At 39.3% G+C, this 27,948-nt stretch overlaps 1 protein-coding gene across 1 annotated transcript in view; it reads left to right on the forward strand.

Annotated features, from left to right (window-relative positions):
* The first annotated feature begins 559 nt into the window (after nucleotides 1-559).
* LOC102804113 (dnaJ homolog subfamily C member 7-like) overlaps nucleotides 560-27,948 on the forward strand; it is a 37,622-nt gene continuing 10,233 nt past the window's right edge. The window contains exons 1-12 of the mRNA XM_085496005.1: nucleotides 560-688; nucleotides 4,128-4,216; nucleotides 6,192-6,316; nucleotides 11,465-11,578; nucleotides 12,970-13,044; nucleotides 13,929-14,047; nucleotides 15,270-15,423; nucleotides 19,203-19,367; nucleotides 19,599-19,690; nucleotides 20,544-20,617; nucleotides 21,002-21,148; nucleotides 21,525-21,677. Coding sequence (XP_085352131.1) covers nucleotides 609-688; nucleotides 4,128-4,216; nucleotides 6,192-6,316; nucleotides 11,465-11,578; nucleotides 12,970-13,044; nucleotides 13,929-14,047; nucleotides 15,270-15,423; nucleotides 19,203-19,367; nucleotides 19,599-19,690; nucleotides 20,544-20,617; nucleotides 21,002-21,148; nucleotides 21,525-21,677 — 1,387 coding nt within the window. The 5' untranslated portion in view covers nucleotides 560-608. The remainder of the gene's footprint in view (nucleotides 689-4,127; nucleotides 4,217-6,191; nucleotides 6,317-11,464; nucleotides 11,579-12,969; nucleotides 13,045-13,928; nucleotides 14,048-15,269; nucleotides 15,424-19,202; nucleotides 19,368-19,598; nucleotides 19,691-20,543; nucleotides 20,618-21,001; nucleotides 21,149-21,524; nucleotides 21,678-27,948) is intronic.

Genomic DNA, 27,948 nt, shown 5'->3' on the forward strand with positions numbered 1-27,948 from the left:
TAGAATTAGAAAATAGACACTTTAAAAATGTAACACTGAAGCATTAGGAGATGAAAAACATTTCCTGCTATTTTGTACTGGCTATATAGAACAAAGAAAAAAAACTGTTTGATGAGTGTGCAATAAAAATATTTACACAATGGATGTGAATTCCATATTTAAAAAAATTATGGAGAATAATATAACCTTAGCAAAATATTTTAAGAGCACAATTTTTAAAACCACAGAAAGTAATTAATTTATTTTTTATTATATTTTAGCAACATTTTTCTTATATTTTATCTCTTTTGAATTTTATTGTATTGTATTTCTTTGTATTTATTATTATTATTATTATAAACAAAATATTGAAACTGAAGTGTTGCTGGTGAACAGTTATTTGGTTTGATGGAAATAAAATTTTTTGAGTCGGTTAAAAATAAATCCCCACTAATTGCTCCTCGTTCTAACTTGTGCAATGGTGATTTCTATAAAAAGCTACAACAACAATGTTGTTTGCCGGGAGTGTTTTTCTTGGATATATATTGTGCGCAATACCCTCTTCAGGATCTCGAACTATTCAAATCGCGCGTGACTTAGCGAGACTTACTTGAACAGAGGACTCCAACATGGCGGACGAACATTGCGATCAACCTATGGACATCTCAGAAGCAATCATACCAAACCACGGCTTTCAGACACCAGAACTGTGAGTTGTTTTATGTTTATTTTGATTAGAAAATCTCCTTCCTCATTTGGATCGAAGTTAGGAGTGTTTTTGAGAACGAGAGAAGTTTAAGTTGCTGACATTTGCCTTTCGTTTTGCATTTTTTCGCCGGTTCTGACTGTTCCGACAGTTGTTGTCACACGCACGTTACATGGTGACCGTGTAGTTTGGATCGAAACTTCGTTTATCCTTCAGCATAGAAATTGCTTGAAGAAAGCGTGAATTTATTCATATCGGCTACATTACATTTTTTAGTTCTAATTTAGCTAAATCCAATACTATAGTCGGGTTGGTCCCCCATTGCGTATTACCGCGGTCCAAGCCACGTGACGAGAGTAATGATTTATACTAAAAATACACAGAAAATCACGTGATTAAACACTAGGTCACTTCATTGGTTGGCGTTGCTTTGGCTTTTATAAAAACAGTAGAAATATTGATAAATGTTTTACCGGAAGTGATGCACCTTCTGTCATGGTTCTATTACGAAGTTTGGTATAAGTTACTTAGCGTTTCGATCATTTTGAGTTTTTCACTTCCTAATAGGTTGATGCATGGAGCTAAAAAAAGAAGGAGACTGAACTGGTTTTAATCCTACTTGAGTCTTTTGTTTTAAGCTGATTATTCTTTTGTGTTTACACGCCTTTCATGTCGATGACTTCTGCCGGCTGCCGTCACACTGATTATTCAGCCGTCATCGCCTTCCTGAGGTGTAACGATCGTTTTAATTCTGCGCAGTTGACGTCAAAGGTCTGTGAACATGCGCATGGCGGTAATTACTGAAGAGTGTCATCAGTACTACAGGTCTGCATTTGAGTCATGGAAATCAGACTGGTTTTCAGAAAGTTATTACAATGTTTGTGGTTCTCGTAATGTCAAAAACATTGCTCACAAGAAATTGATTTTAAAATAAAATACTTGGCCGCAGACGATAAAATTACCACCATTTCTGTTGATCTCTCCTACTTCCTGTGTGGGCCCTCAACACATTCTTTGGATAAACGACGCGTTAAATTTGAGCTCCGGTAAATTCTATTTTTTTCGTAAAATCTTTTCCTGCGGACGCCGAAATTTAGTTAAATAGTAAGCTGACCTATTCTACGTCATGTGGGTGCCAATAGCGGCATATCACGGCCAAACCGGCAATCGCCGATTGAATTTGACTTGCGTTGCTTTGATTTGTGTTGATAGCTAATATTAAGGGATAGGGGATAGTTATATTGTGGCGGGTTGAAGGTTAACGATACTTTGTTCCCCACTACATTGATTCCATCACAATTACTTGTGTATTACGCATCACCAATTTAGAAGTTACTGTGTAATTCTGGCTATGTTTTTTTCCTACTTGAGTCGTTATAAATTTGTTTTCGTCCCTCACCCTGCTTTGTAATAACGACCGAACTCATCCGAGAACGTCCGATCATGACTAATTAAATATTCACGTCCAGTAATCCCCCCATAAACCCGCCAAGTGTTATCTGTTGACCAAATAGTCGACAGAAGTCATGGTAACAATAGCATCAAAGGGAGTTCACTCCTTCTTTTTAGCTCCATGGTTGATGTCATGTGTGTAAATTTCTCGATAATTTTAGCCAACATCTGAAATATATTTTTGTTCTATTTATTTTACTAAAAATGTCTACAACCACATAGAATATACGCATGTCTGAAGACAAAGTCGTGATTCTATCTAAGAAATCTGAAAAAATGTTCATTTTTCCTAAAAAAACACCACAAATTTGCAATACGTTATCAAAAGCATCTCAGGGATTGCGTTAACGCGGAATTCCGCGTCCGGGAAGCATAGTTTTTCTGTGGGATGCATGAATTTTTTAACTGGTGAGTCCCTGGGACGCATCCGGTGAGCACGCGACTCGGTCGTATTATGATAGGTCTAAAGGCATTGTGTACGTTTGTGATGCCATTGTCCCGCATACAAAGTTCGAAGAGCTTGTAAATTCACTTAAAACACTGTGCCATTGTCTTCAAAAACACCTATTAGCATCTACATTTCACAATGGAAAGTGTGAAGTCCCGTCTGAAGTACGGCGAGACAGTCAATACTGAGACAAGTAGAATGCACTGTGACCTGCTAATTTAACCGCCTAAAACTTATAACTTCGTTTCGGCGTAAGCAAATAATGTCGGTCGCAAATTAACACTCAATGCTGTCGAGTATCCGCCATGTTTCTTGTCTTGCATGGTTGACCTAATAGGTCAAATCGCCAATTAACCAATCAAAATGCTGGATGACGCCGTGTTCAAATTAACATAGCTCATTTAAATATGTTAATGTTATTGAACGCAACGCGGAAGAGATTTGCCGATGTTGTAGTGCGATCATTTGGCTTGGATTTTTATGGGAAAACTGTATGATTTTTTTTTTCAAATCAAAAAATAGTTGTTTTCAAAAGATAAACTGAGCATTTGAAGACTAATTTAACATTGTTTACAGTGACAACAACTCGAACCGAAACGAAGATTACGCACTCACGCTAGTCACAAAAACATACTCTTAAATAAAAACTCTATTTTAGGCATCAGGAAATATTGTAATGTCCGAAAAATGACGCCAAAATATTTAAATAACAAATATTAAATAAAATCTGCCGAATAATTGCCGATTTCTTGGTCCCATTTTATTTATTTTTAAAACCCAAACTGCAGAATCTGGTACTATTATGTACAAATTTTGGGTGTATTGTTATAATTATATAACACAAGTGACTACGGGAGAAAAAAAAATCACTTTTCTAGAAGCCATGGATAAGTTATTTGCAAGATCTCCTCCCCGGCAGGTTCTATGTGGCCATGCCTTTTCTTGTTAAGTCTAAGTTAAGTCTGACACCAGCTCATAAATAATGTAGATTGCTGACATGTAAAGGGTGGAATGAACATGTAAATAAAGTACAATATAAATGTGATTAATGCCTGTTTATGATTATTGTGTAATAGTTCGTGCAAAAAACTATTTTAGAAAAATAAAGTGCAGTACCGACAGGGACCCCACATATTTTTAAGGGACCCACACATTTTATAAGGGGTGGGTCCCAGGGACTCCACATTATCAAACACTAATGCAATCCCTGCATGATCCTATTATTGTTACGTACATTTCCAACATTACAATAGTGTTTTGTAAATATAGGGAAATATTGTAGTTATCAATTGCACACAGCACAATGTTGCCATGGAAAAGATTGAAATTGGCAGCCATCTTGGTTGATGTGCTGATTACAAAATCTATTTTAGCCATGTGAAACATGTGCAGTCATTAGAGGGAAAGAATCAGAACTAGTAAAATCATTTTGCTAATCAACATAAACAACACATCTTCCACAAATTATCTCCAACTACATGTATCTCTTCATTGATATATAGCAGTTTGTTAAACTCACTGGGCTAAATTTTGTCTTGACAGTTTAGCAGAGTCCAAAAAGAAAGAAGGCAATGCATGTTATTTAGAACAAAATTACAAAGATGCTGTTAAACTCTATACAGAAGCTATCAGTAAGTACAAGTCATAAGATAATCATTTATTGATGGTGTATTTCTTTATTTTGACCTTCATAGACAAAATCACAACACATAAGCAGTTTTATTTTCAGAATTGTGACATGAGATCATTTCTTCAGTATTTATAGTCGCCTACCGTTATGTAGTGACCTATAAACGAAAAACTGATGCAAATCACAATGACTTTCCATTCTGTTGATGTCAGACAATGCACACAGATTTAAATACATTGGAAAATGCAATCATACCAGCATTTATACAGACAGGTAAATTCCAAGTGTGATATCCAGATAATTCTTGACAAGGGTGATAAAAAAACTACATTCGTACTCCAATCTGATGAAATGAACAATTGGCTGTAAATTCACCTGTTCCTGAACACTGTGGCTATACAATTTGCATATATAAAGAAACTACACAATCAGCAAGTCTTCAGATTAAGGTGAATTTTGAACTCCAAATGTCTAATCACAAAAGTCACTTTCATGTTTATGTTGACATACATTTATGCTACATGAGTATTTGTAATTGAATACATATTTTAGTTTTCTTTTCCACTTTATCAATTTTTTTATTGTGAATCTTCTGTGAACATAGTATATTCTTGTATTTTGCCAATTGCTAGTATTTTTTTCTTAATTCCACAATAACTCTATGTGAAAACTTAACATGTCGTAGCTGACCATACATGTATACATGTACAGTCTGTCTATACTGTAACTGATACCAAAAACAACAAAAAAAGGTTAGGGGTTTTACTTTGAAAATTTTCGGTTTTGGCTCCGTGGACAAATCACCTTGTATTTTCTACATTATAACTTGACTATGTTTTGTACTTGGTCTTCGTAAACCAAACTCATTTCATTTTATGATCCTGTAATATAAAGCATAAATCAATGGCTTCGAACCAAAATTTTTGTACAATATTGATGTTGTTTTCTGTAAATGTAAATTATAATATCAATTACTTTGTGTTTCAAAAGATTGTAATTTGTAAATATGTTTCAATTAAAGAATGTGTATTGCAGTTTGTGACATGAATCATTCTAGTAAATATAAATGCTAGAATATTGTATGCAAATGATATGCACATATATGCTAATTATGCCACCCATCAACTATTTTGGACTGTGAAAAACACTGTAGACATGTACGGTAGCTCATGAACAACAAATAATATGAGGTTATTACGAGGATACCTCAAAAGTATGCACGAAGACAGTACAGCTGGAGTATCAACTGACGTGCATCGACCTCCGCTGCATAGCGTACTGTCTGAACCGGGGCGCAGCGGCCTGATACTCTCGGCTGGCGCCCTCTTAGCGAATTGCCAATTGAACTTTCAAGTCATAAATATATTTCTTGAGCGGCGCACTTCCGTGCTGCTATACAACATGAAACCTTTCTCAAATGTATTTTTATCCATGAAAACTTCCCAGCAACACCAGCTGACAATGTGTCTGGACACCAAATACACTAAAATTACTCCAAAAATATTTCAATGGCGATAGATACACTGTTAAAATAGCACAGAAGCCTTCTGATATGGCGTTTCCAGGCTCCCTCGCCTGTGTGTTCTCCTCTTGTTAATTTTTTCTAGAAAAAACCCTGCTTATTGTACATTTTTTTTCTCCAAGGAATACACCATTGGGAATGCCGAAATCCAAAATGTCTAGAAAGGAATCAGCAAACTTCTTTGTGTAGAGTCAGGGCAAACTCTGGTGGCAGCCATGTTTGTTTTTATTATTAGAGGACGCTTATGCGTAATCATTCCTTATTTGGAATTCGCATTTCCTTATATGGTAGGATAAAAATACTGCAAAATTACGGCACGCTGTAACCTATGGCGTAACGATGACAGATGTATAATAATACTCACATTGTCTGTTTGCTTTTGCATTCAACACATCATGATTCATTAAGTGTAGTCTTTATGTAATAACTTTTTGTACTGTTTCCTGTATTTCAGATGCATGCCCAAATTGTGCAAGTTACTATGGCAACAGAGCAGCTGCGTATATTATGCTAAAAAAATTCTCAGATGGGTTAGCTGATGCAAGACAGTCTGTTCAACTTGACAGTAATTTTGTTAAGGTACAAGGCTTCCGGGCAATCTCAATTTTTGTGTTTGTTGTTGTTATTATGATGTTGGTATTTAGTATTCTATGCATGCCCTGGTCTCAGACAATGAATTGATTACAATATAGACCATCACACAAACCGTTAACTGCAGATCTTCTATTGTGTAGATTTGATTTTACTTGAATATTTTGGTTTTTGGTACAGTTCCTTATGAACCAAACTTTATATTGCTTCGTCCCAAACAAATGTGAAAACTCAATTTTTGTGACAAATTTAAAATAAAAAAGCCTGTATGTATCAATTTTGTAAAAGTGAATTGACAAACTACAATTTTATTGACCCCTGCCCATTGGCAGATGCCCTGTAAAATGTAATTTCAAAAGTTAAATGCCACACCCACTTCACCTGCTCCAGTGCGCACCATTTAATTTTTCAAACTCTTGAAAACCCTGCTTAATTAAACATGTATTACCATAAAATTCCTTTTTGAGGCCGCGGCTTTAATTAAAATTCTTTTTTTCAATGGACGAATTTAGATGCGTGAAGTCTTGGTGCGGCTTTAATTAGAGCATTCACTTTGGTAACAGTGGGAATTTTTTTCGGAAAACAAAGGCCAGGAGGGATAATGATATGCTAATGAGATGCGCGACACTCGATTGCAACTTTGTTGCGATTCTAAGGCACTTTCGAATTTTTACACACAGACAAACTTGTACACAAACGAAATTTCATACTGTATAACATACTGCACAATAAATAATATCTACAAATAGATTTGTATGCATTTGTAGATTACATTATTGTATACTACAATCTCTTGAATAGACTAATTCGTTAGCACCGGTCACTCTTAGTAACCGTGCAGACAGCCACTGACACAGTCGATTGCGGCATGTTCGACTTCCGGCAAAGTGACAGTACATTCCCGTTGTGTCGTCACCGGAAGCGCTGTCCCAGCACAAACCTGTGTCATATGACGCCTTACCGTTGTGTCGTCACCGGAAGCGCTGTCCCAGCACATCCCTGTGTCATATGACGCCTTACTAGCCGATTTTGGCTAAAATTCCGCTCCGCCGCCTCTTTACAACAGTGTTTATACGCGGAACTTGATATTGCTTTTTACAATTTGGGTTGCCTTTGAATCACATATTTTAGTGAAATATTGTTTATAGAGTGAAATATTATTGTCATACATAATTCAATCTTTGAAACAACAGAAACTAACACATAATAACGATAATCAAATTTGTGTTTGAAGTTCGAAAGTAGTTGCGTTATTTCCGGTTTCAACTAGTTCGAAAATAGAACATCCTTGAGCGCAATAAAATCACGCGTAGAACTCCATCCGAACCAGACTCTAGCAGCGTAAACTTATTGCGATTTGGGCCCAGTTTGTTCTTACAAGTTTTCTAAGTTTTATTTATCATTATTTAGTAAACAGGTCTCTGAAACGATTTAATATATCCGTAAAATATGTGTCAATCGACGATTTACTTCGAAACGTTCGAAATTTCGAACAAACTCCCGGCACACCTAGCGCGATATGCGTCAGATCGGTGTAGAAGACGCCGAACTGCAGCGTCAATGAGTACCGTTAAAGTCCTAATATAAACCGCATACGTAATAGTAACCGCACCCCCAATTCCGGCTTCGGGGTTGAAGAGTTCTTAACAAAAATTGAAAACTTGAAAAGTACCTATTACTAACCGCACCCCCAATTCAACAAGACCGTGACTGACTTCATTGTTTCAACCAGCTGTTCCAAAACGGCATTGTTCCTAATCCTATTCATTTGTTTCGACAACATGCCTAAAAATATTCACACCTATTTATTGTTCAGCGGTGATAGGATGTCAGACCACAGGCGGTCAGACAGGCAATGAAACTGCTTTTGTTCTGGCGGCGACCTCTGTCAATACTCTTTCTGAATACGTCTGTGTTTCGTAAGTTTTAGACAATGAGCTTTTATCACCGTAAAAGTGTTAAACTGAGCATTGAAGAATAATTTATCTTTCGAAAACAAATAATTTCTTGATTTAAAAAAAAAATCATGCCGTTTTCCCATGGAAATCAAAGGCAAAAGATCGCGCTACATTATCGGTAAATCTCTTCCGTGTTGCGTTCACCATGAGGTCGCTGAACTGTCATTAACATATTCAAATGAGCTATGTAATTTAGACACGTGGGCACCATCCAGCATTTTGATTGGTTAATTAGCGACTTGACCTATCCGGTCAATAATACGTCACGTGAGCATTCAAAAACATGCTGGATATCGTATCGGCTGTTTACACGTGACTGAAATCATTCGCTTACGGGGAAACTAAGTTGAATTTTACTTGGCTTTTATAAAAATTCAACGAATTTATTTTTCGTGCGTTATTGTAATCACTACTAAATAATAATCACCATATCAACACTTCGAAAACAAGTAAGTTATTCACTTGTGACCCGCAGCATGGCCGGATCGAGCTACCGTTATTTTGTCATTTGCTACTAAGCAGTGCATTCGTGTTTTTATTTGAAACTTCTGTTAAAATATACTTTTCGTTACCAAGAAAATTAAAAAAATAAATGCATATTACATTAAAAATACTGGGTATTTTTTGTATCATGTGAATTTTTTTTGATTGACTGTAATTTTTCAACATTTCGTAACGCCTATTTTAGAACCAAAATAAGGCCTTTCACTCTTCCCCGATGCCTATTCAAGAGATTGTACGGTGTATTGTTTGTTTTGTGCATGTGTTGTGGACAAAAAATGACCACACCCATTTAGTGATTGCAATATGTACGTAATAGAAACCGCACCCCGAACTTGAGCTTTTGATCCCAATTTTTAAATTGATACATTGTAATATAAACCGCGGTTTATAATAGGACTTTAACGGTACATTCCATGTTTAATCTAGACATCGGGGAAATTAAAATAAAAGAAGTCAATCAAAAAAAAATTATAACGAAAAAAATACTCAGTATATTATTTAATGTAATATATATTTATTTTCTTATTTTTGATAACGAAAAGTATATTCTAAAAGAAGTCAAAACAAAAACGAATGCATTCTTAGTAGCAAATGATCACGGTAACGGTCATGCTGCGTTTCACACAAGTGAATAACTTACTTGTTTTCGAAGTGTTACAATGGCTGATTATTAATCAGTAGTGATTACAATAATGTACAAAATATAAATTCGTTGAATTGTTGTGAAAATTCAACTTAGTTTCACCGCAAGCGAATGATTTTGGTCACATAAAAATGCTCGATCCGCTACGATATCCGCCATGTTAGTTCAAACATCTTTAGTGACTTGAAACTGTTATGTTGACCAGATAGGTCAAGTCGCTAATTAACCAATCGAAACGCTGGATGGTGGCAACGTGATTAAATTACCATAGCTCTTTTAAATATGTTAATGTAGTTCAGCGACCTCATGGTAAACGAAACACGGAAGAGATTTACCGTTGTTGTAGTGCGATCGTTTGGCTTTGATTTTGATGGGAAAACGGCATGATTTTTTTTTAAATCAAGAAATTAGTTGTTTTCGAAAGATAAGCTGAGCATTGAAGAAGAATTTAACACTTTTGAAGATAATAACAGCTCATTGTCGAAACGCAGTTTACCCAGTCACGTCACCCACAATAAACATGTACTCTGGAATAAGCGTCAATGACTACGGAAAACCTTAATTAGAATATAATTTAAGCGTCAGGAATCATTGAAATGTTCGAAAAATTATGCCTTAATTTAAAATTAAATGGTATATCTTTTTCTGAAATATGTGGTGGCTGTTTGGTTTGTGAAAGTTTGGGGTGCGGCTTATATTGCAGACTTTTCCCTGGGATCAAAACTTGGCAATTTTAACATGAAACAATGTCTCAAGTTAGGGGTGCGGCTTCTATTGAAGCTGCGGCCTCAAAAAGGAATTTTACAGTAATCAAACACTTTAAAATGAAACCTATGTTAACCAACTACTGTAAAATACTTAATCACTATCACTTATCACTAGGATTTTATTTTTGCTGAAGGCTTACTCAGATAGTGTAATGACAATATCCATAATAATGCTGACTAAGAGATTATTTTTGAAAAAAAAATCACTAAGAAGGTTTACATCTCTGTTGATTTCTAAAACTATCTGTGTCTATGACTGCAAATGCACAACTAATGCTCTTGGATGCCATACATAAATTAACATGATTCATGAGCATAGCTCTGTAAAACATGATTTCTCTATCATTTGACACTCTGGATGATTGTGTGATAAAAATGTTATCATTTGATACTATAAGGTTAGTACGAGGATACCTCAAAGTATGCACGAAAACAGTACAGTGCATACTTTGAGGTATCTTCGTAATAACCTTGTTATTATACATCTTTTCCTTCCAGGGATACATCATGGGAATGCCGGAATCTAAATATTTTAGAACTGAATTAGCAAACTTCTTTTTATGAAGTGTGGTCAAACCCTGGTGGCAGCCATATTTGTTTTTATTATTAGAGGACGCTTACGCGCGTAATCATTCCATATTTGGAATTCGCATTTCCTAATATGGTAGGATGAAAATACCCTGTAAAATACCACAAAATTACGGCACGCTGTAACTTATGGCGTTACTGTGACAGATGTATAATAACACTTATTCATAGAGCTGGGTGCTAGTTGTGATGTCATGAGCTGATATTGTTACTACCCTTGGTTCATAATGTCTCTCACATCAACAAGCTCTATGAACAAGTGATATCCAGGGTCCATAGCGTTGGGAAAATCCTTCGAAAGTCTTGGATTTTTTGAGGTCTGAAAAGTATTTGAGTTGTCTTTAAATTACAGGAAAAATAAAAAAATCTTTGAAAAGTCTTTAAATTTTTTTCAGTTATTAATTCATTTTAGAAAGGCTCGTTTTCTCCAGGGAACTGCTATATTGTCAGAACTTTGGTGATGATGTTGGCCTGAATTAAGGGTCAAAATGCAAGAAAGTTTGGGAAAAGGTCTGTAAAAAAGTTGGCTCTTGGTGCTATGGAACCTGATATCATAATCTAGCAAATACTGTATTACTAGTAGAATTAATTTGTGTTTTTTTGAAAGAGTGCACAGAAACTGTTGTAGTGCAAAGTCGATGATTTGCTAACATAAAATTTAATTTGTTACATACAGGGACATTTAAGAGAAGCCAAGTGTAATATAGCACTGGGAGATGCAGATCCTGCCATTAGGTCATTAGAAATAGTCTTATCATTAGATCCAGAAAACAAAAATGCTACAACTGAGGTACGTAGTGTGCAAATTCACAGCAGATATGATGACATACCTGACTGCTTTAGTGCCCTTAAATGTTTACTTCATAGTTTCAATGAGACCAAGGTGTTTTCAAAATGAACACCCTCACATTTCTCAAGCCCTGTGGCTGGATTAGATTCATCACAGTTACTTTATAAGCTAGTCTTGAAATGTACTGTATTCATCTAAAACAGTAATTGTTGTGAATAATGCTGCACAGTACACTGGACTGCCTGCAGAATTTGAAGAAGAAGAAAATGTTTAATGACAAATTTTTAAAAAAATGTACAAGCAATCTAAAACATTAATTAACACAATGCATTATGGATTGCAAAATTCAGACAAACATAATGCTTCCAAATGAAAGAGCTCAACAAATGTAGGAAAACGTTTTTTGTATCACTTTTTATTCTCCGGATATTCAACCTTTCCATCACTATTATGTCATTCACCATCCTGATTCCAGTAAAGGGTTATGGGTAAAGTGACGACATAGCCACTAGAAAATTGATTGATTGAAAAATGATTGATGAAAAGTTTAATCTATGAATGATGACAATTTGTGGAGCTCTTTCATCTGGGAGCATTATTTTGTTTGCCCAGACTTTTTCTTTAATATTACCGTACTTCCCCGTGCAAAAGCCCCTCCCTGAGTATAATAAGCCCACCCCTATGTATTTAGACATTTAACAAGTTGAGGGCATCCCCGAGTATAAGCCCATGGTGTTTTTACTGGGCATCGACTACATTTATTAAAATATGCATGTAAAAAGTGTATTTCATAGAGTAAAAACCGTGAGTGGTGCGGTAGTTTGGTTCCTGCTTTTACGAGAAAACTTGCATTAATTTCAGGCCGCCAATGTTGCAATACTGAAGTAATCCACATTTCTTTTGAGTAGTAGTTTTAGAAACTCCAAAAATGTGATCGTCAAGTCGTGAAACCTGGTAATTGAACATCGTTTTACTTCTCTTAATAACTGTATCGAAAACATTCCACAACAAAGATAATGATAATGATAGGTGATCGACTGTTTTCCCACAGGCCTTGTCCATTTTAGCACCGTAAATTAAGACAGTATGTAAATCGTATTGTAATAAAATGTGTGTATTTTTATGAACAAGTTTGTTTCTTCATTGTAAAAAGTGTCTTCGAAATCAAAAAGACGTAATATTTCTCCGAGACGGACGCTGTGAATGAAAAATGTAATTTTTAAACCCCCCAAAAATTATCTTTTCTAAGGTGGTCCTCGAATATAAGCCCACCCCCTAATTTTCCTGATTTTATATGTTCAGGCCCCTAGGCTTATACTTGGGGAAGTACGGTATGTTGGTACATATCTCTCAATGAAAATTACAAATTTTCTGTTTGGTTATTTTCATAGATGCAAGCAGCCAAAGCAATCAAACACTACTGTGATATGGCTGTGAAGGACTTTGAAAAAGGTGATCATAGAAAGGTAATATTATTATTATTTGTGCTGTGAATGTGGAATGTTTGATTTATGTATATGCAACTAACATTTGTACCTGACATCTACTGTATGTTTGCAGAAGCTTTGGCTTCGTATATGTGAAATATTTAACATTACGACTTTGAGGGAAATATTTGAGAATTCCCCCTCATTATTTAAAACTGAGGTAAATCCTAAGGAATCTACGCACATTGGTACACTACATCCTTTAATAAATCAAAATTGAACAATTAAATGGGTATTTAAAACTTTCAGACATGCAGAAATTAATGAAATTACACAATTAGCACAAATTCAGGCTATACCGTTGGTACTAGTATTTCACATAATGCTTTAGATTTGATTTAAGATGGTTTAAGTTTAAAACTGTTTTGGTTTGACAAAGCTTTGCAGACTATAGCTTTTGCCTTTTTGCCTAATGGTTAATTTGTTCTATCAAACAGTTTGCAACTCCAATCAAGTCTAAGTTGAGAATACCAAAGTTCAAGCCCTACTGTGAATATTAAATCACGCTAAATATGTTTGAAAGGTCAAATAATGAAATTTAAAACCATTACTGTGGAATGTTTTCACTTGGCATTTAATTTTAATACAGCTGCATTCAGTGTGACACATATATAAATCACACTTCATACAGAAACTGCAAATGATTCATGTATTCTAAGCTTGATCAGAGTTTGATATCACATGATATGGATCCCTACTCCACTACTTTGTTACAGTCTCATCAATATCATCAAAACAGTATTCTTGACTATTATTCTTAGTTCAGTCAAAAGTAGTTATTTTTGCTTTAGTACAAGGAGTGAGCGGGGGTGGTCTCAGGAAAAACAACACGGTTGATATGACTTGTTTTCATTTTCATACAGGTTTTATTCTGCATGGAAAGAGCTATTGATCACGCACCTGCATGTTCAAAATTTAAAACACGTAAAGCAGAAGCCCTAGTGTTGTTGAAGCGCTATCCTGAAGCACAAGAGATAGCAAAGTAAGTATTAGTTTGAGTGTACAGTGTTATTTTGAAGCAATGTCGGATAAATGTAAAAGTTCTAAGTTTGTATCCATTCTGTACTTGCTTATGTAAATGTCAGAAGATTCACTACAGCCAAACTAAATGATATTTAATGAGCAGGTATACAGTAAAGGCAGTCTGTTGTTAATGCTCCTAATACAGTAAATAGAGTAATCAGCAGTTTAGACTGTCAACAGTTCTCGGGCATGTCATGCTCGGGCCATAAGGCTCGAGAGACTGTTATAGTATGTAACGCCCTCATGTGGAATTACGTGGAAATTGCCCAGAGACTTGTGACTCAAACTACGTCATACACCGATCAACCAATCATGAGCGAAAAGGGTCACCAATAAACAGGAAGTAGAAACTTGACCACAAAAATTCCACTGTCGTCTACTCTGTATGGTGGAAAACAGTAGCAGAAATGTCTTGTCCTGATAACATTTTGCGAGCTTTAACAATACGTGAAATCCAGCAAAATGCCGTGAAAGGTTTCTTATATGGGAAAAACTTGTTCGTTACTGCGTGACAGGCACTGGAAAATCACTGACATACGAAATTGCGCCCTTTCTATTGGACACCGTTGGCGAATTTATTGACAACCCAACTTCCATTGTCATAGTAGTTTCACCGTTGATTGTGAGTGAATGACCCAGAGAGGTCAATAGTACCGCCCATATTCAAATTTGTCTTCGTCATTCTCTGCATGCATAATTAATGTCAAGGCGAGTTTTGCAGGCTATAACAGTCTCTTGGGCCTTACAGCCCTTGCTTGAAATGCCTTCGGCATTTCGTTAAAACTTCTATGGCGTTTGAAAATAAGTGACTCTTTATTAGACCCAAGAACTGTTGACAGTCTATGAGTTGTTATCAATTGTTATCAAATGTTTTAACTAATTTTTTCAAAATTTCTGTAAAAACAATAATTTACCTTAGATTTTAACTAAGCTGACAACATTCTAATTGGACACAATAATGGGTTAAAAAAAAATTAAGAAATTTCTAAGTTCACCTGAAAGGCCTCTCCCAAAGGATACTGAGGTCTCTCGGCTTATGAAAAGGTGACGTCTCTAGGCTTATGAAAAGGGTTTATATTATGTGAAAGGTGACACAGTTTGACATGTTCTATTTATGGTGTGTCTCACTGGCTAGTGTATTTCTTATAACTAATAATAAACTAATTATAATTTTTTTTCAGTGATTTATTACAGTTTGACAGCATGAATGCTGACGCTATTTATATCAGAGGCCTATGTTTATACTATGAAGATAATGTAGACAAAGCACTTCAGCATTTTCAACAAGTTCTTCGACTCTCGCCAGATCACAGTCCATCTAGAATAGCATTCAAAGTAAGTTATGCATGACCCCAAAGGTTATGCATCCTGGTACTCCAGGGAGAGGGAAATTCGTTATCGATTAAATTTCCCTAAAATGCAAGCAGCTTAGCTTGGCATCAATTGAAGTATGATGTCATCAATATCTCAAGAAAGTATGTTTAGGGGTCATAAATACCGAGCCCAAACAAAAATAGTGATGCAGTAAAAGATATAAAATAACATAATTAAACTAGGGGAACCTTGCCTAGTAATTGACCAGTGGGTAGGTGGGCCATATAAAGGTGGTCTCTGGTTACATCAAACAGGTTGTCTTTATGTTCAAGTCCATTTACCCAGTGGGTAGGTGGGCAATATAAAGGTGGTCCCTGGTTACATCAAACAGGTTCCCTTTATGTTCAAGTCCATTTACCAGTGGGTAGGTGGGCTATATAAAGGTGGTCTCTGGTTACATCAAACAGGTTGCCTTTATGTACAAGTCTCTTCACTAGTGGGTAGGTGGGCAATATAAAGGTGGTCCCTGGTTACATAAAACAGGTTGCCTTTATGTTCAAGTCCATTTACCAGTGGGTAGGTGGGCTATATAAAGGTGGTCTCTGGTTACATCAAACAGGTTGCCTTTATGTACAAGTCTCTTCACTAGTGGGTAGGTGGGCAATATAAAGGTGGTCCCTGGTTACATAAAACAGGTTGCCTTTATGTACAAGTCCATTTACCAGTGGGTAGGTGGGCAATATAAAGGTGGTTTCTGGTTACATCAAACAGGTTCCCTTTATGTACAAGTCCATTTACCAGTGGGTAGGTGGGCAATATATAAAGGTGGTTTCTGGTTACATCAAACAGGTTCCCTTTATGTTCAAGTCCATTTACCAGTGGGTAGGTGGGCAATATAAAGGTGGTCTCTGGTTACATCAAACAGGTTGTCTTTATGTTCAAGTCCATTTACCGGTGGGTAGGTGGGCTATATAAAGGTGGTCTCTGGTTACATCAAACAGGTTGCCTTTATGTTCAAGTCCATTTACCAGTGGGTAGGTGGGCAATATAAAGGTGGTCTCTGGTTACATCAAACAGGTTCCCTTTATGTTCAAGTCCATTTACCAGTGGGTAGGTGGGCAATATAAAGGTGGTCTCTGGTTACATCAAACAGGTTCCCTTTATGTACAAGTCCCTTTACCAGTGGATAGGTGGGCTATATAAAGGTGGTCTCTGGTTACATCAAACAGGTTGCCTTTATGTACAAGTCTCTTCACTAGTGGGTAGGTGGGCAATATAAAGGTGGTCTCTGGTTACATCAAACAGGTTGCCTTTATGTACAAGTCCCTTTACCAGTGGATAGGTGGGCTATATAAAGGTGGTCCCTGGTAACATAAAACAGGTTGCCTTTATGTACAAGTCTCTTCACTAGTGGGTAGGTGGGCAATATAAAGGTGGTCCCTGGTTACATAAAACAGGTTGCCTTTATGTACAAGTCCCTTTACCAGTGGATAGGTGGGCTATATAAAGATGGTCTCTGGTTACATCAAACAGGTTGCCTTTATGTACAAGTCTCTTCACTAGTGGGTAGGTGGGCAATATAAAGGTGGTCCCTGGTTACATAAAACAGGTTGCCTTTATGTACAAGTCTCTTCACTAGTGGGTAGGTGGGCAATATAAAGGTGGTCCCTGGTTACATCAAACAGGTTGCCTTTATGTACAAGTCTCTTCACTAGTGGGTAGGTGGGCAATATAAAGGTGGTCTCTGGTTACATCAAACAGGTTGCCTTTATGTTCAAGTCCATTTACCAGTGGGTAGGTGGGCTATATAAAGGTGGTCTCTGGTTACATCAAACAGGTTGCCTTTATGTACAAGTCCATTTACCAGTGGGTAGGTGGGCAATATAAAGGTGGTCTCTGGTTACATCAAACAGGTTGCCTTTATGTACAAGTCTCTTCACTAGTGGGTAGGTGGGCTATATAAAGGTGGTCCCTGGTTACATCAAACAGGTTGCCTTTATGTACAAGTCTCTTCACGAGTGGGTAGGTGGGCTATATAAAGGTGGTCCCTGGTTACATCAAACAGGTTGCCTTTATGTACAAGTCCATTTACCAGTGGGTAGGTGGGCTATATAAAGGTGGTCTCTGGTTACATCAAACAGGTTGTCTTTATGTTCAAGTCCATTTACCAGTGGGTAGGTGGGCAATATAAAGGTGGTCCCTGGTTACATCAAACAGGTTGTCTTTATGTTCAAGTCCATTTACCAGTGGGTAGGTGGGCTATATAAAGGTGGTCTCTGGTTACATCAAACAGGTTCCCTTTATGTACAAGTCTCTTCACTAGTGGGTAGGTGGGCTATATAAAGGTGGTCTCTGGTTACATCAAACAGGTTGCCTTTATGTACAAGTCCCTTTACCAGTGGATAGGTGGGCAATATAAAGGTGGTCCCTGGTTACATCAAACAGGTTGCCTTTATGTTCAAGTCCATTTACCAGTGGGTAGGTGGGCAATATAAAGGTGGTCCCTGGTTACATAAAACAGGTTGCCTTTATGTACAAGTCTCTTCACTAGTGGGTAGGTGGGCTATATAAAGGTGGTCTCTGGTTACATCAAACAGGTTGCCTTTATGTTCAAGTCCATTTACCAGTGGGTAGGTGGGCAATATAAAGGTGGTCCCTGGTTACATAAAACAGGTTGCCTTTATGTACAAGTCTCTTCACTAGTGGGTAGGTGGGCTATATAAAGGTGGTCCCTGGTTACATCAAACAGGTTGCCTTTATGTTCAAGTCCATTTACCAGTGGGTAGGTGGGCAAATATAAAGGTGGTCCCTGGTTACATCGAACAGGTTGTCTTTATGTTCAAGTCCATTTACCAGTGGGTAGGTGGGCAATATAAAGGTGGTCCCTGGTTACATCGAACAGGTTGCCTTTATGTACAAGTCTCTTCACTAGTGGGTAGGTGGGCTATATAAAGGTGGTCTCTGGTTACATCAAACAGGTTGCCTTTATGTACAAGTCTCTTCACTAGTGGGTAGGTGGGCTATATAAAGGTGGTCTCTGGTTACATCAAACAGGTTGCCTTTATGTACAAGTCTCTTCACTAGTGGGTAGGTGGGCAATATAAAGGTGGTCCCTGGTTACATCAAACAGGTTGCCTTTATGTACAAGTCTCTTCACTAGTGGGTAGGTGGGCTATATAAAGGTGGTCTCTGGTTACATCAAACAGGTTGTCTTTATGTTCAAGTCCATTTACCAGTGGGTAGGTGGGCAATATAAAGGTGGTCCCTGGTTACATCAAACAGGTTGTCTTTATGTTCAAGTCCATTTACCAGTGGGTAGGTGGGCAATATAAAGTTGGTCTCTGGTTACATCAAACAGGTTGCCTTTATGTTCAAGTCCATTTACCAGTGGGTAGGTGGGCTATATAAAGGTGGTCTCTGGTTACATCAAACAGGTTGCCTTTATGTACAAGTCCATTTACCAGTGGGTAGGTGGGCTATATAAAGGTGGTCTCTGGTTACATCAAACAGGTTGCCTTTATGTTCAAGTCCATTTACCAGTGGGTAGGTGGGCAATATAAAGGTGGTCCCTGGTTACATCAAACAGGTTGCCTTTATGTTCAAGTCCATTTACCAGTGGGTAGGTGGGCTATATAAAGGTGGTCTCTGGTTACATCAAACAGGTTGCCTTTATGTTCAAGTCCATTTACCAGTGGGTAGGTGGGCTATATAAAGGTGGTCTCTGGTTGCATCAAACAGATGCTATGAATGTTATTGCATGTACAAAAGCAGCTATGTCAACAATTATTCTCTAATTTCAGAAATGTAAAGTATTGAAGAGCAAAAAGGAAGAAGGTAATGCAGCATTTAATGGAAGAAAATATGAAGAAGCCTATAAAATTTATACAGAAGCTTTAGAAATTGACCCAAATAATGTATTTATTAACGCCAAACTTTTTAATAATAGAGCAACTGTCTGTTGTAAGGTAGGTTGTATTCCTGTATTATAACAGTAGCAAGTATGGTGATGTGAATTACCAACTATTTTAGATCAGACATCCATGAAAATTGTTGATTAAAATAATGCCCAGACCCAATGAGAATATGATAGAAATCTATGCATAGTAATTACCTAATTTGCGTAATTAATTACGTAATTTGTGTGGCAGTACTTTTATGGTATTCATTTCTATACTAAATACCCACCTGTATTTCAGCTCAATAAAGTAGAGGAAGCCATTGAAGATTGTACTAAAGCGATAGAACTTGATGATAAATATGTTAAAGCATACCTCAGAAGGGCCAAGTGGTAAGGTTCCATAATCAGTATAATTTGGTGTTTGTTTGTCTGTTTGTTTGTCTGTCTGTCTGTCTGTCTGTATGTATGTATGTATGTATGTATGTATGTCTGTATGTACGTCTGTCTGTACGTCTGTCTGTATGTATGTCTGTATGTATGTATGTATGTATGTATGTATGTCTGTATGTCTGTCTGTGATTCACAAGGTGTATTAATATTTCATGCTGGTACCCTAACTTGGAAATGTATTACTGTAAAAGGGGCGAATTATTCACTGGGTTTTAATTTTGCTAATTTTGCTGACTGAAAAATGAGCCAAATTAAAACCCAGTGAATATGTAAAATATAGCATAGAACACATTATCTAAATGATAAAATTGTGAATTTAAAACATACTGAATATGCCTGAAATGCTAAATCAGCGAAATTTAAACCCAGTGAAAATTAGTCATTTTACTGTATTACAGATATGATCTTTAGAGAGTTTGGAATAGGTGAGTTGTATTTCAATGATCCTGTGTGCAATGGATATAATGTTAGGCTCTTCTGTCATCGTAGATTACAGAGTTGAGGTGTTCATATAGGTGATCGTCCATCCTTTGTCCATCAACAATTTCATTTTGACTTCTTCTTGAAAACTACCAACTCAATTGCTTTGATACATCCTATCAAATTGAGCTGGCAATTTTCAAAAGTAAAAAGTTTTACGGGTCTGCGTTGCTCGACTTGGCTACCACATGTTCTTGTAGTTTATGTCTGCTTCTGTTAGTGATGCGAAAATAGAGCAAATAAGTTATCTGTGAAAATTCCATATTTATTTATAAACTAATGTGGTGTGTAACAACTGTTGTATATTTTATAGTTACACAGATTCAGAGAAATATGAAGAAGCTGTGAGAGACTATGAAAAAGTCTACCAAATGGACAAAAATAGAGGTATGATAGTTATCTGAATCTCTATATCGATTGAGTCATTTTTCAATATTGAAAAGTAACACATATAATTGTTGAATATATCACGTCTGTTTGATTCAGCAACTATCATGTGAATTTTAAGCTACTAAGATCAACATGTTTGTGTTCTACAATACTTAATGCAAGTTTGTTCTTTTTGTGAGATACAAATTTCTTCCCTGGCTCTGTTTTCCAATAGTGCAGTGCAATGTTTTTACATACCAAGAGTTTTTTCATGATATGTGGCTCTCAATCACCACTTCAGCTGAATAATATGAACTTATGTAACCTATCAAATTGTTTGTTTGTTGATTCATTACTCTTGTACATTTAAGTTTAAAAACACATCCATATATTTTTTTGCAGAGAACAGACGACTCCTTCAAGAGGCTAAACTAGAATTAAAAAAGAGTAAAAGGAAAAATTATTACAAGATATTGGGAGTTGAGAAAAATGCATCAGAGGACGCAATAAAGAAAGCATACAGGAAAAGAGCTCTCATACACCATCCCGGTATGATGATGTTTGTTGATGTTATTCCCAACAGTTATTCACATGATTGACTAACCATGTTGTACATGGTGATCTACTGTTAGACTAAATTATACAAATTCCACATGTCGATGAAAATCACAAAATTTTGTAGCTGTGAACGTATCATTTGCTCGTCAGAGTGATTTTTTCAAAAATTTGATTGAACGTGATTGCCATAAAATCATCAAATCATGATAATTTCTAGCCATAAAAATGAAACTGTTTACAGTATGATTTGTAATCAAGGTAGAGGCCATTTTGATTTGAATTGTATATTACGATGACCCTATATTTCTAATAAATTTTCTTCATTCTTATAATATATCAATTTATATGTGGTACATTGCGATTACAGATCGACATGCAAATGCGTCTGATGAAGAAAGGAAACAAGAGGAAATCAAATTCAAAGAAATTGGTGAAGCTTATGGTGTCTTGTCAGATGCTAAAAAACGAAGTCGATATGACAGTGGAGCTGATCTTGATGACGATGGTTCTGGGTTTGGTGGTGAGTAATGCTATATATATTCTATGTGTAAATCATACACATGGTTGGTGCTTTTCTGATTCTATTGTTTATTTTAAAATTAAAACTTGTGTATTAATAATAATAAATATGATACCTTGTCAATAAAGATAGTCATTCCTGTATTATGGTTTACAGTCAAAGCAACAAACAAAATAACATTTGAAAAATAACATTTGAATTAAAACTAAAAACGTAATTTGTTTAAATAGCACTCACTCTTTTTTAAAATGCTGAACAGTAGGTGCCAATAAAAATTATCTTGAAAATATCAAACAAATATTAGTTTGATCTGTAAACTGCAAATCCAAACCTATATCAGCTATTGTTTCTTTGTCTGTGTAATTACAAAATAAAATGACACAAATATTTTCTAAACACAAGAGTTTATTGTAAATCCAAATTAATGGGCAACTATTACAAAAATAAAGTAGTATGGCAACCCAACAAGTATATATTTTTTGGATGAATGGGTTTGATTTTTCTTGCCAAACAGCTGTGAAATACAAAGCACCTAGCTTTAAAAAAACTTGTTAAAATAACTTTAAGAAGAACACACTTTTCTGACCAAAATCAGTTACTGTAAAATCTGTATTAGAAGCCGTCGCTTCTATTAAAATACTGTGGAATACTTTATTTTCGCTGGAATTAATTTTCGCTGAAAAGGCTTTTTGGACGTTTTGTATGGAATTTATTTTCACTGATTTTTGATGAGTTTAATGTGCAATATAGGAAAAAAAGTATATTCACTGGATTTTATTTTCACGGAATCATCCTTTCAGCGAAAATAGCGAAAATAAATTCCAAGCGAAAATAAAGTATTCTACAGTAGTACAATGCAACAGAGGGGATGCGGCTTCTGTTAGAGCATGGAACTATAAACCACAGGAAGAGCAACTACTTCGTTTCCTTTGAACTATGATATTTGCCGTGATATCGAATGTTTGTTTTGATTGTTTATTTCGTCGCATTAAAAAATGCGGCTTCTAATACAGATTTTACGGTATATGTTTATTGTAACAATAAATATAGGGTGTGTATAAAACTTACTAACTTGGTGACTGAACATCACTGTCTTGACCAAAAACAAGTTGACAGTGAATTAAAAAGGTTCATTAATTAAAAAAAAGTAACATTAATTATGTCCTGATTTGAACACAAAATATTGCCTTTTACTTTACATCCTGATTATGTGACAATTACCGTAAAATTCCTAATTGAGGCCGCGACTTTAATTATAATTCATTTTTTCAATGGACGAATTCAGGTGCGTGAAGTCTATGTGCGGCTTTAATTAGAGCATTCACTTCGGTAACAGTGGGAAATGTTTTCAAAAAAACAAAGGCCAGAAGGGATAATGATATGCTAATGAGATGCACGACACTTGATTGCAACTTTGTTGCGATTCTAAGCGCACTTTCAAATTTTTACACACAGACAAACTTGTACACAAACGAAATTTCACACTATATAACATACTGCACAATAAAATAGATTTATATGCATTAGCAGATTACGGTACTGTACACTACAATTCACTACGTTCAATTACCCACCATAGACTCCGGTCAGTCAAAATGACTATTTTGAACTGTAGGCATTAATCAGCGATTCTGTCGGTGACAGAGAGATAGAATCCAGGTCAGGGGAAGCCCCATGACCTCAAGATTCTTTTACCCCTTACGTTACGAACCCACGTGACCGAGGCCATGTGGCAACGCCACAGGTAGCCGTCCATCACTCTTAATTTCTCTCTGCCTCGAGTGGAGATGAAATCTAGCGAGCTCTGCTGGATCGCCTGCTTTTTTTTTCCTGTCCGGATTTATAGCTTGGGTTGTTGCCGCTGCCCGGCATCCGACATGGTAGCTGGTAGGGTAAGTTTTCCTTGTCATTTTTACCCTCGTGTCGTTTTCCCCTTTGTGTGTAGTATTTTTCACAGCAAAGAAATCAAAATCCAGCGCCACTACGTAGTCACATGTTGATTTCATGGCGGCACCTTTTACAACTGTAATTCGTTTCCCTCATGCATGTCGTCTTTTATTTTTAATGTATTTAGCAATATATAGATGTAATGACAGCACCAGGGCTCGCTGCCGTTTTCTTTCCGGTCTCCTCGTGTTTCGAGTCGACCGTGCAGTGGTTATATTCAGAATTTACCAGCATAGAACCCGCATCCGAGATACTTTGTCGTAGCTACGTGCGGGTTTCGGGGTTTTTGCGTGAAAGCGTGTTTTTTTTTTTTTCACTGGAGTTCTGAGGCCTGAGGTTTTCTTTCAGAGCCATCAAAATCGCTGAGACTGGCCGCGTCACAGCAAGGTCGCGCGTCCAGTAAACAAATCGGTTAAAGTGAGTTGCGTGTTTTGCATGAGTGGAAAGTCCTCACGCTCGGCTATCGGTACTTCATGTACCGGGACGTCGAGTAAGAGGCCTGACGGTGGAGGTACCGATATTTTTCTCGGTCTCCCCCCGCTGATCGGAGGGCATCCTCACAGTCTGTTTTTTTCAGGCGGTGGTTTACCCGATTTTACCGGCTGCAGCGAGGCTGTGCCCCTGGAGGCTTTCCTCCTATGGGGCCCGTTGCGGGTCTCTTTGTGGACCCTTCCTCGCACGGCAACGGGTTTGCCTCCGAGTTGAGGGCTTTGGTCGAAGGACTGTCGGGGCAATTGCGTCCCTGGCAGGCCGGGTAGATCAGACGCAGTCGGAGCGAGCTGTCTCCACTGTGTCCCCTCGGTGGGCAAGCAGGAAGAGACACGAAAGCATGTTTTCATTCAAACACGTCTCTTCCGGGGAACCCCCGTTCCCAGTCACGGCTCTCCCACTATTTTGGGGGGTGGTCGAGGCTCAGGCTAATTGCACCGGTCCTTCTCTGGATCCGCGGGCACTGAATGCCAACGGGGTGCTGGCAGCCAAGTCTCCGATCTCGGGGCAGGGCTTTCAGGGCAGGGCACGCGTTGACCCCCCACTTTCAGCCAGCTAGGGTTCGTCACGCGGTAACGGTACAACGGTAACGAATTTATCTTTGTGTCCAGTCCCCGCTGTGGGTTTTGACTCCTTTCTTACCGACCCACGGGCGTCCCCAAAGGGAACCGACCCTGTCATGAGACGCACAGTCGAACACGCTCCCTCTCACATATTTTAAGTTAAAGGAGACGCAGTTCGCTCACGTTGGATACAGCCGGTACTCCGGGCGGTCCCTCAGAATCTTCCATCTGTATGACTCGGTGAGCCACGCTTTTGGGGTGAGGCGGAGTATTATCAATCCCAGTGATACGATGTATATACCCCCATCCTTGATCCTAAAACGACCACCTAAGGTTGCTTCAACGCTTATGGGATCACGGGCGTCGGGATCCAAAGCAACCCCGTCGGCACATCTCTAACCTGTCCGTCTGAGTGCGGAGTGGGGCGCAGAGCACGCAAACGGTGTTGATGGGTGGCGTTGGTCAGCCGCGGAGGATGTAATGCTTAAGGCCCCCGAGTGGGGATAACGTTAGGCAACACTTCCCACTGGACCAAACGCTACCCGGTCGGTGTGTCTCGGGATCAGACCCCATAGCGTGGGATGAGACCAAAACGCCCCCAACCGGATTCCGAGGCTCCTTCCCCAGACCCCGGTACCACGAATTTGGCAAACCGGGCAAAGGGGGATAGCCGCGTTCCATGGGTGTCTTTGCCAATTGAGGACGACCCATCCAGCCCTGAGGGCATAGTTGCTTGAGCGCATTATTATGCGTGCCCAGCACTCTGGTGACCTTGGAGGCAGAACGCACCAGCCTCCTAGACCAGGCGACATTTTTACTGGTGGGCCCACCGCACATCTACGTGCGACACCCCCTAGTGTTGCCTGGCTCGCTTGGCCAGGGCCACTACTGTGCTACGAGACGCGGCCTTAGACGCACATGTTTTCGCCGACAAGCTGAGCCGGGGTTACGTCCCCACCTCAGTGACGCAGACTGGACACCCTCCATCCTCTTTGTTCAGGGAATGGTGGGTACAGTCTCGGAGCTTCGGAGTGCAATGAATCAGAGGGTTCAGATCGAATCCGCTAGCCAGTTGGTCCTGCCATGGGCAAGCGGAGGGCACCCCAAGCACAGAAAACACAACGCCCTAGGGAGTTGTCTGCTAGGCAGAGTCAGCCAGGAGGCAAGCGCTTATGCCCTTTCATGGGAGGGAAGGGTAGTGGCGCGCCCCCAGGGAGGTAAGAGCCAGGTGGTGGCTCCTCACCCTCTCTGGGCGGACGTCTACCCGGCAGCAGGGGAAGCATGTTTGACGCTCACCTCTGCAACCGGGGGGGACAGGCACGTGTTCGGTGAGTGGCCAGGTCACAACTTAGTGACTACTTCAGGCCTTGGGGAACTCACCTCATGGGGGAAGGGAGCACCCCCTCTCGCAACTGCCGAACACATGGCCACACATCCCTGTCGTACACAGATTGCGCCGGTGTAGTCCGGTTTGGAGACGGCGGGTGACCGATACCTGGACCTTTCCAGGTGGTGACATCCGTTTACGGCATACCGCTGAAATCTCCATTTCCCCCCGTCAGTGTCTCCCCTGTTGGGCACTGCCAGGGGACTCCCGCAAGGCGGAAGCAATCAGACAGGAAGTAGGAGTTTGCTGGGGAAAGACGCCATACACAGGGTACATCAGCCGGAACTAAGTCCAGGCTTCTACCCAAATGTGTTCGTAGTACCAAATCTACAAGTGGCAGGCGTCCAGTTTTGGACCTAGACAGACTGAATCAGTACGTGCCCCTCGATCGGTTCCACATGGAGACACCATTCAGGGTTCTTCTCTCCATCCACCGTTTTGACTGGCTAGCCCCGCTAGACTTAAGCGGGGCATACCTGCACGTACCGATGCACCACCACCACCCCCCCCCCACCCCCCGCTTGTTACAACGCCAAGCTCTCCTATGGGAACTAGATAGGCGGGTTTCGATCTCGGACCAAATGAAGGAAGCCCTGCCCTGGTGGTCGTCACTGACCAACCTCGGGCAGAGGGGCCCTTTTGGACCTGCTTGCCGCAGGTATGACTCTGGTAACAGATGCCTCCCCCAAGGTTGGGGAGCGCATCTATTGGACGAACAAGCCCAAGGATATGGCTCCCGCATAGTTTTGGGACCACCATATCAACCGGCTTGAACTGTGAGCAGTGTACTTAGCACTACCACGCTTTCTACCCGTAGTTCGAGACCACAGAGTCCTGCTCCGCACAGACAACACAGCGGTGGTCTCTTTCAAGAAGGAGGGGGGGACGCATTCCCCATCGTTGTCAGTCCTAGCGGAGCAAAATCCTCCTTTGGTGCCTGGAATACAATGTGGAGCTAACCGCACACCACCTTCCAGGGGTGAGGAACAGTCTGGCGACGCCCTTTCAGGGCGACTCCGTCTCCAGAACACGGAGTGGCTGATCCCCCAGTGGGTAGCCTCCAGGCTGTTTCGGCTGTGGACAGTCCAAGGTTAGACCGTTTGCCGCACCCCGGAACACCAAGCTCCCGACATACGTAACACTCCTGCTGACTCCAGGAGCCTGGGCCAGGGTCGCTTTGCTACCCCGCGGACCCACTTAGTTGTGTACGCTTTTCCTCCTTTCCCGCTAGTCCACCGGGCACCGGAGAAGACTTCGACAGGTGCACACCTGCGTATTATCATTGGTCGCACCCAATTGGCCAAACAGGGCCTAGTTTCCACTTCTGTCGGAAACGATAGTCGAAACACCAGCAGTGCTTCTGGTCTTACCGGACATGCCGTCCCAACCAGACGGCGCACTACCACGAGCCCAGCGGGTATCACTTACCCGCATAGAGGCTCTCATTAGACCCGCACATACGAAAGCTTTATCTGAGCGGGCTGCCAATGTCCTGGCCAGGGCGAACTGGGATTCCACCAATGCAGCCTACATTTCTAGGCTGCGAGCATACACTGGTTAGTGTAGCGGAAGGGAGATTGATCGATACCATCCCTCTATTGGCCAGGTAGCAGGCTCCTTCGTCCACCTGTTTGACGAAGTGGGTTTGTCCTACCCAGCGATCGTTGGCTACAGGTTGGCCTTGTGCCCCACCATTCAAACGTACGGGAACAAGACTAACCGATTGTCCTACTATTAGGAGACTATTTACTGCTTTCCAGACGCTGAGACCCCATGCAAGGGAACTGCCCAACTGGGACTTGTCGGCTGTGTTGTCTGCTCTAAGCAGACCGCCTTTTGAGCCACTCTGATCAAGCACCACTCAAATTTTTGACGTGGAAAATAG

This window comes from Saccoglossus kowalevskii, chromosome 22, assembly GCF_978046115.1.
Source record: "Saccoglossus kowalevskii chromosome 22, keSacKowa6.1, whole genome shotgun sequence".
Taxonomy (NCBI): Eukaryota; Metazoa; Hemichordata; class Enteropneusta; family Harrimaniidae; genus Saccoglossus; species Saccoglossus kowalevskii.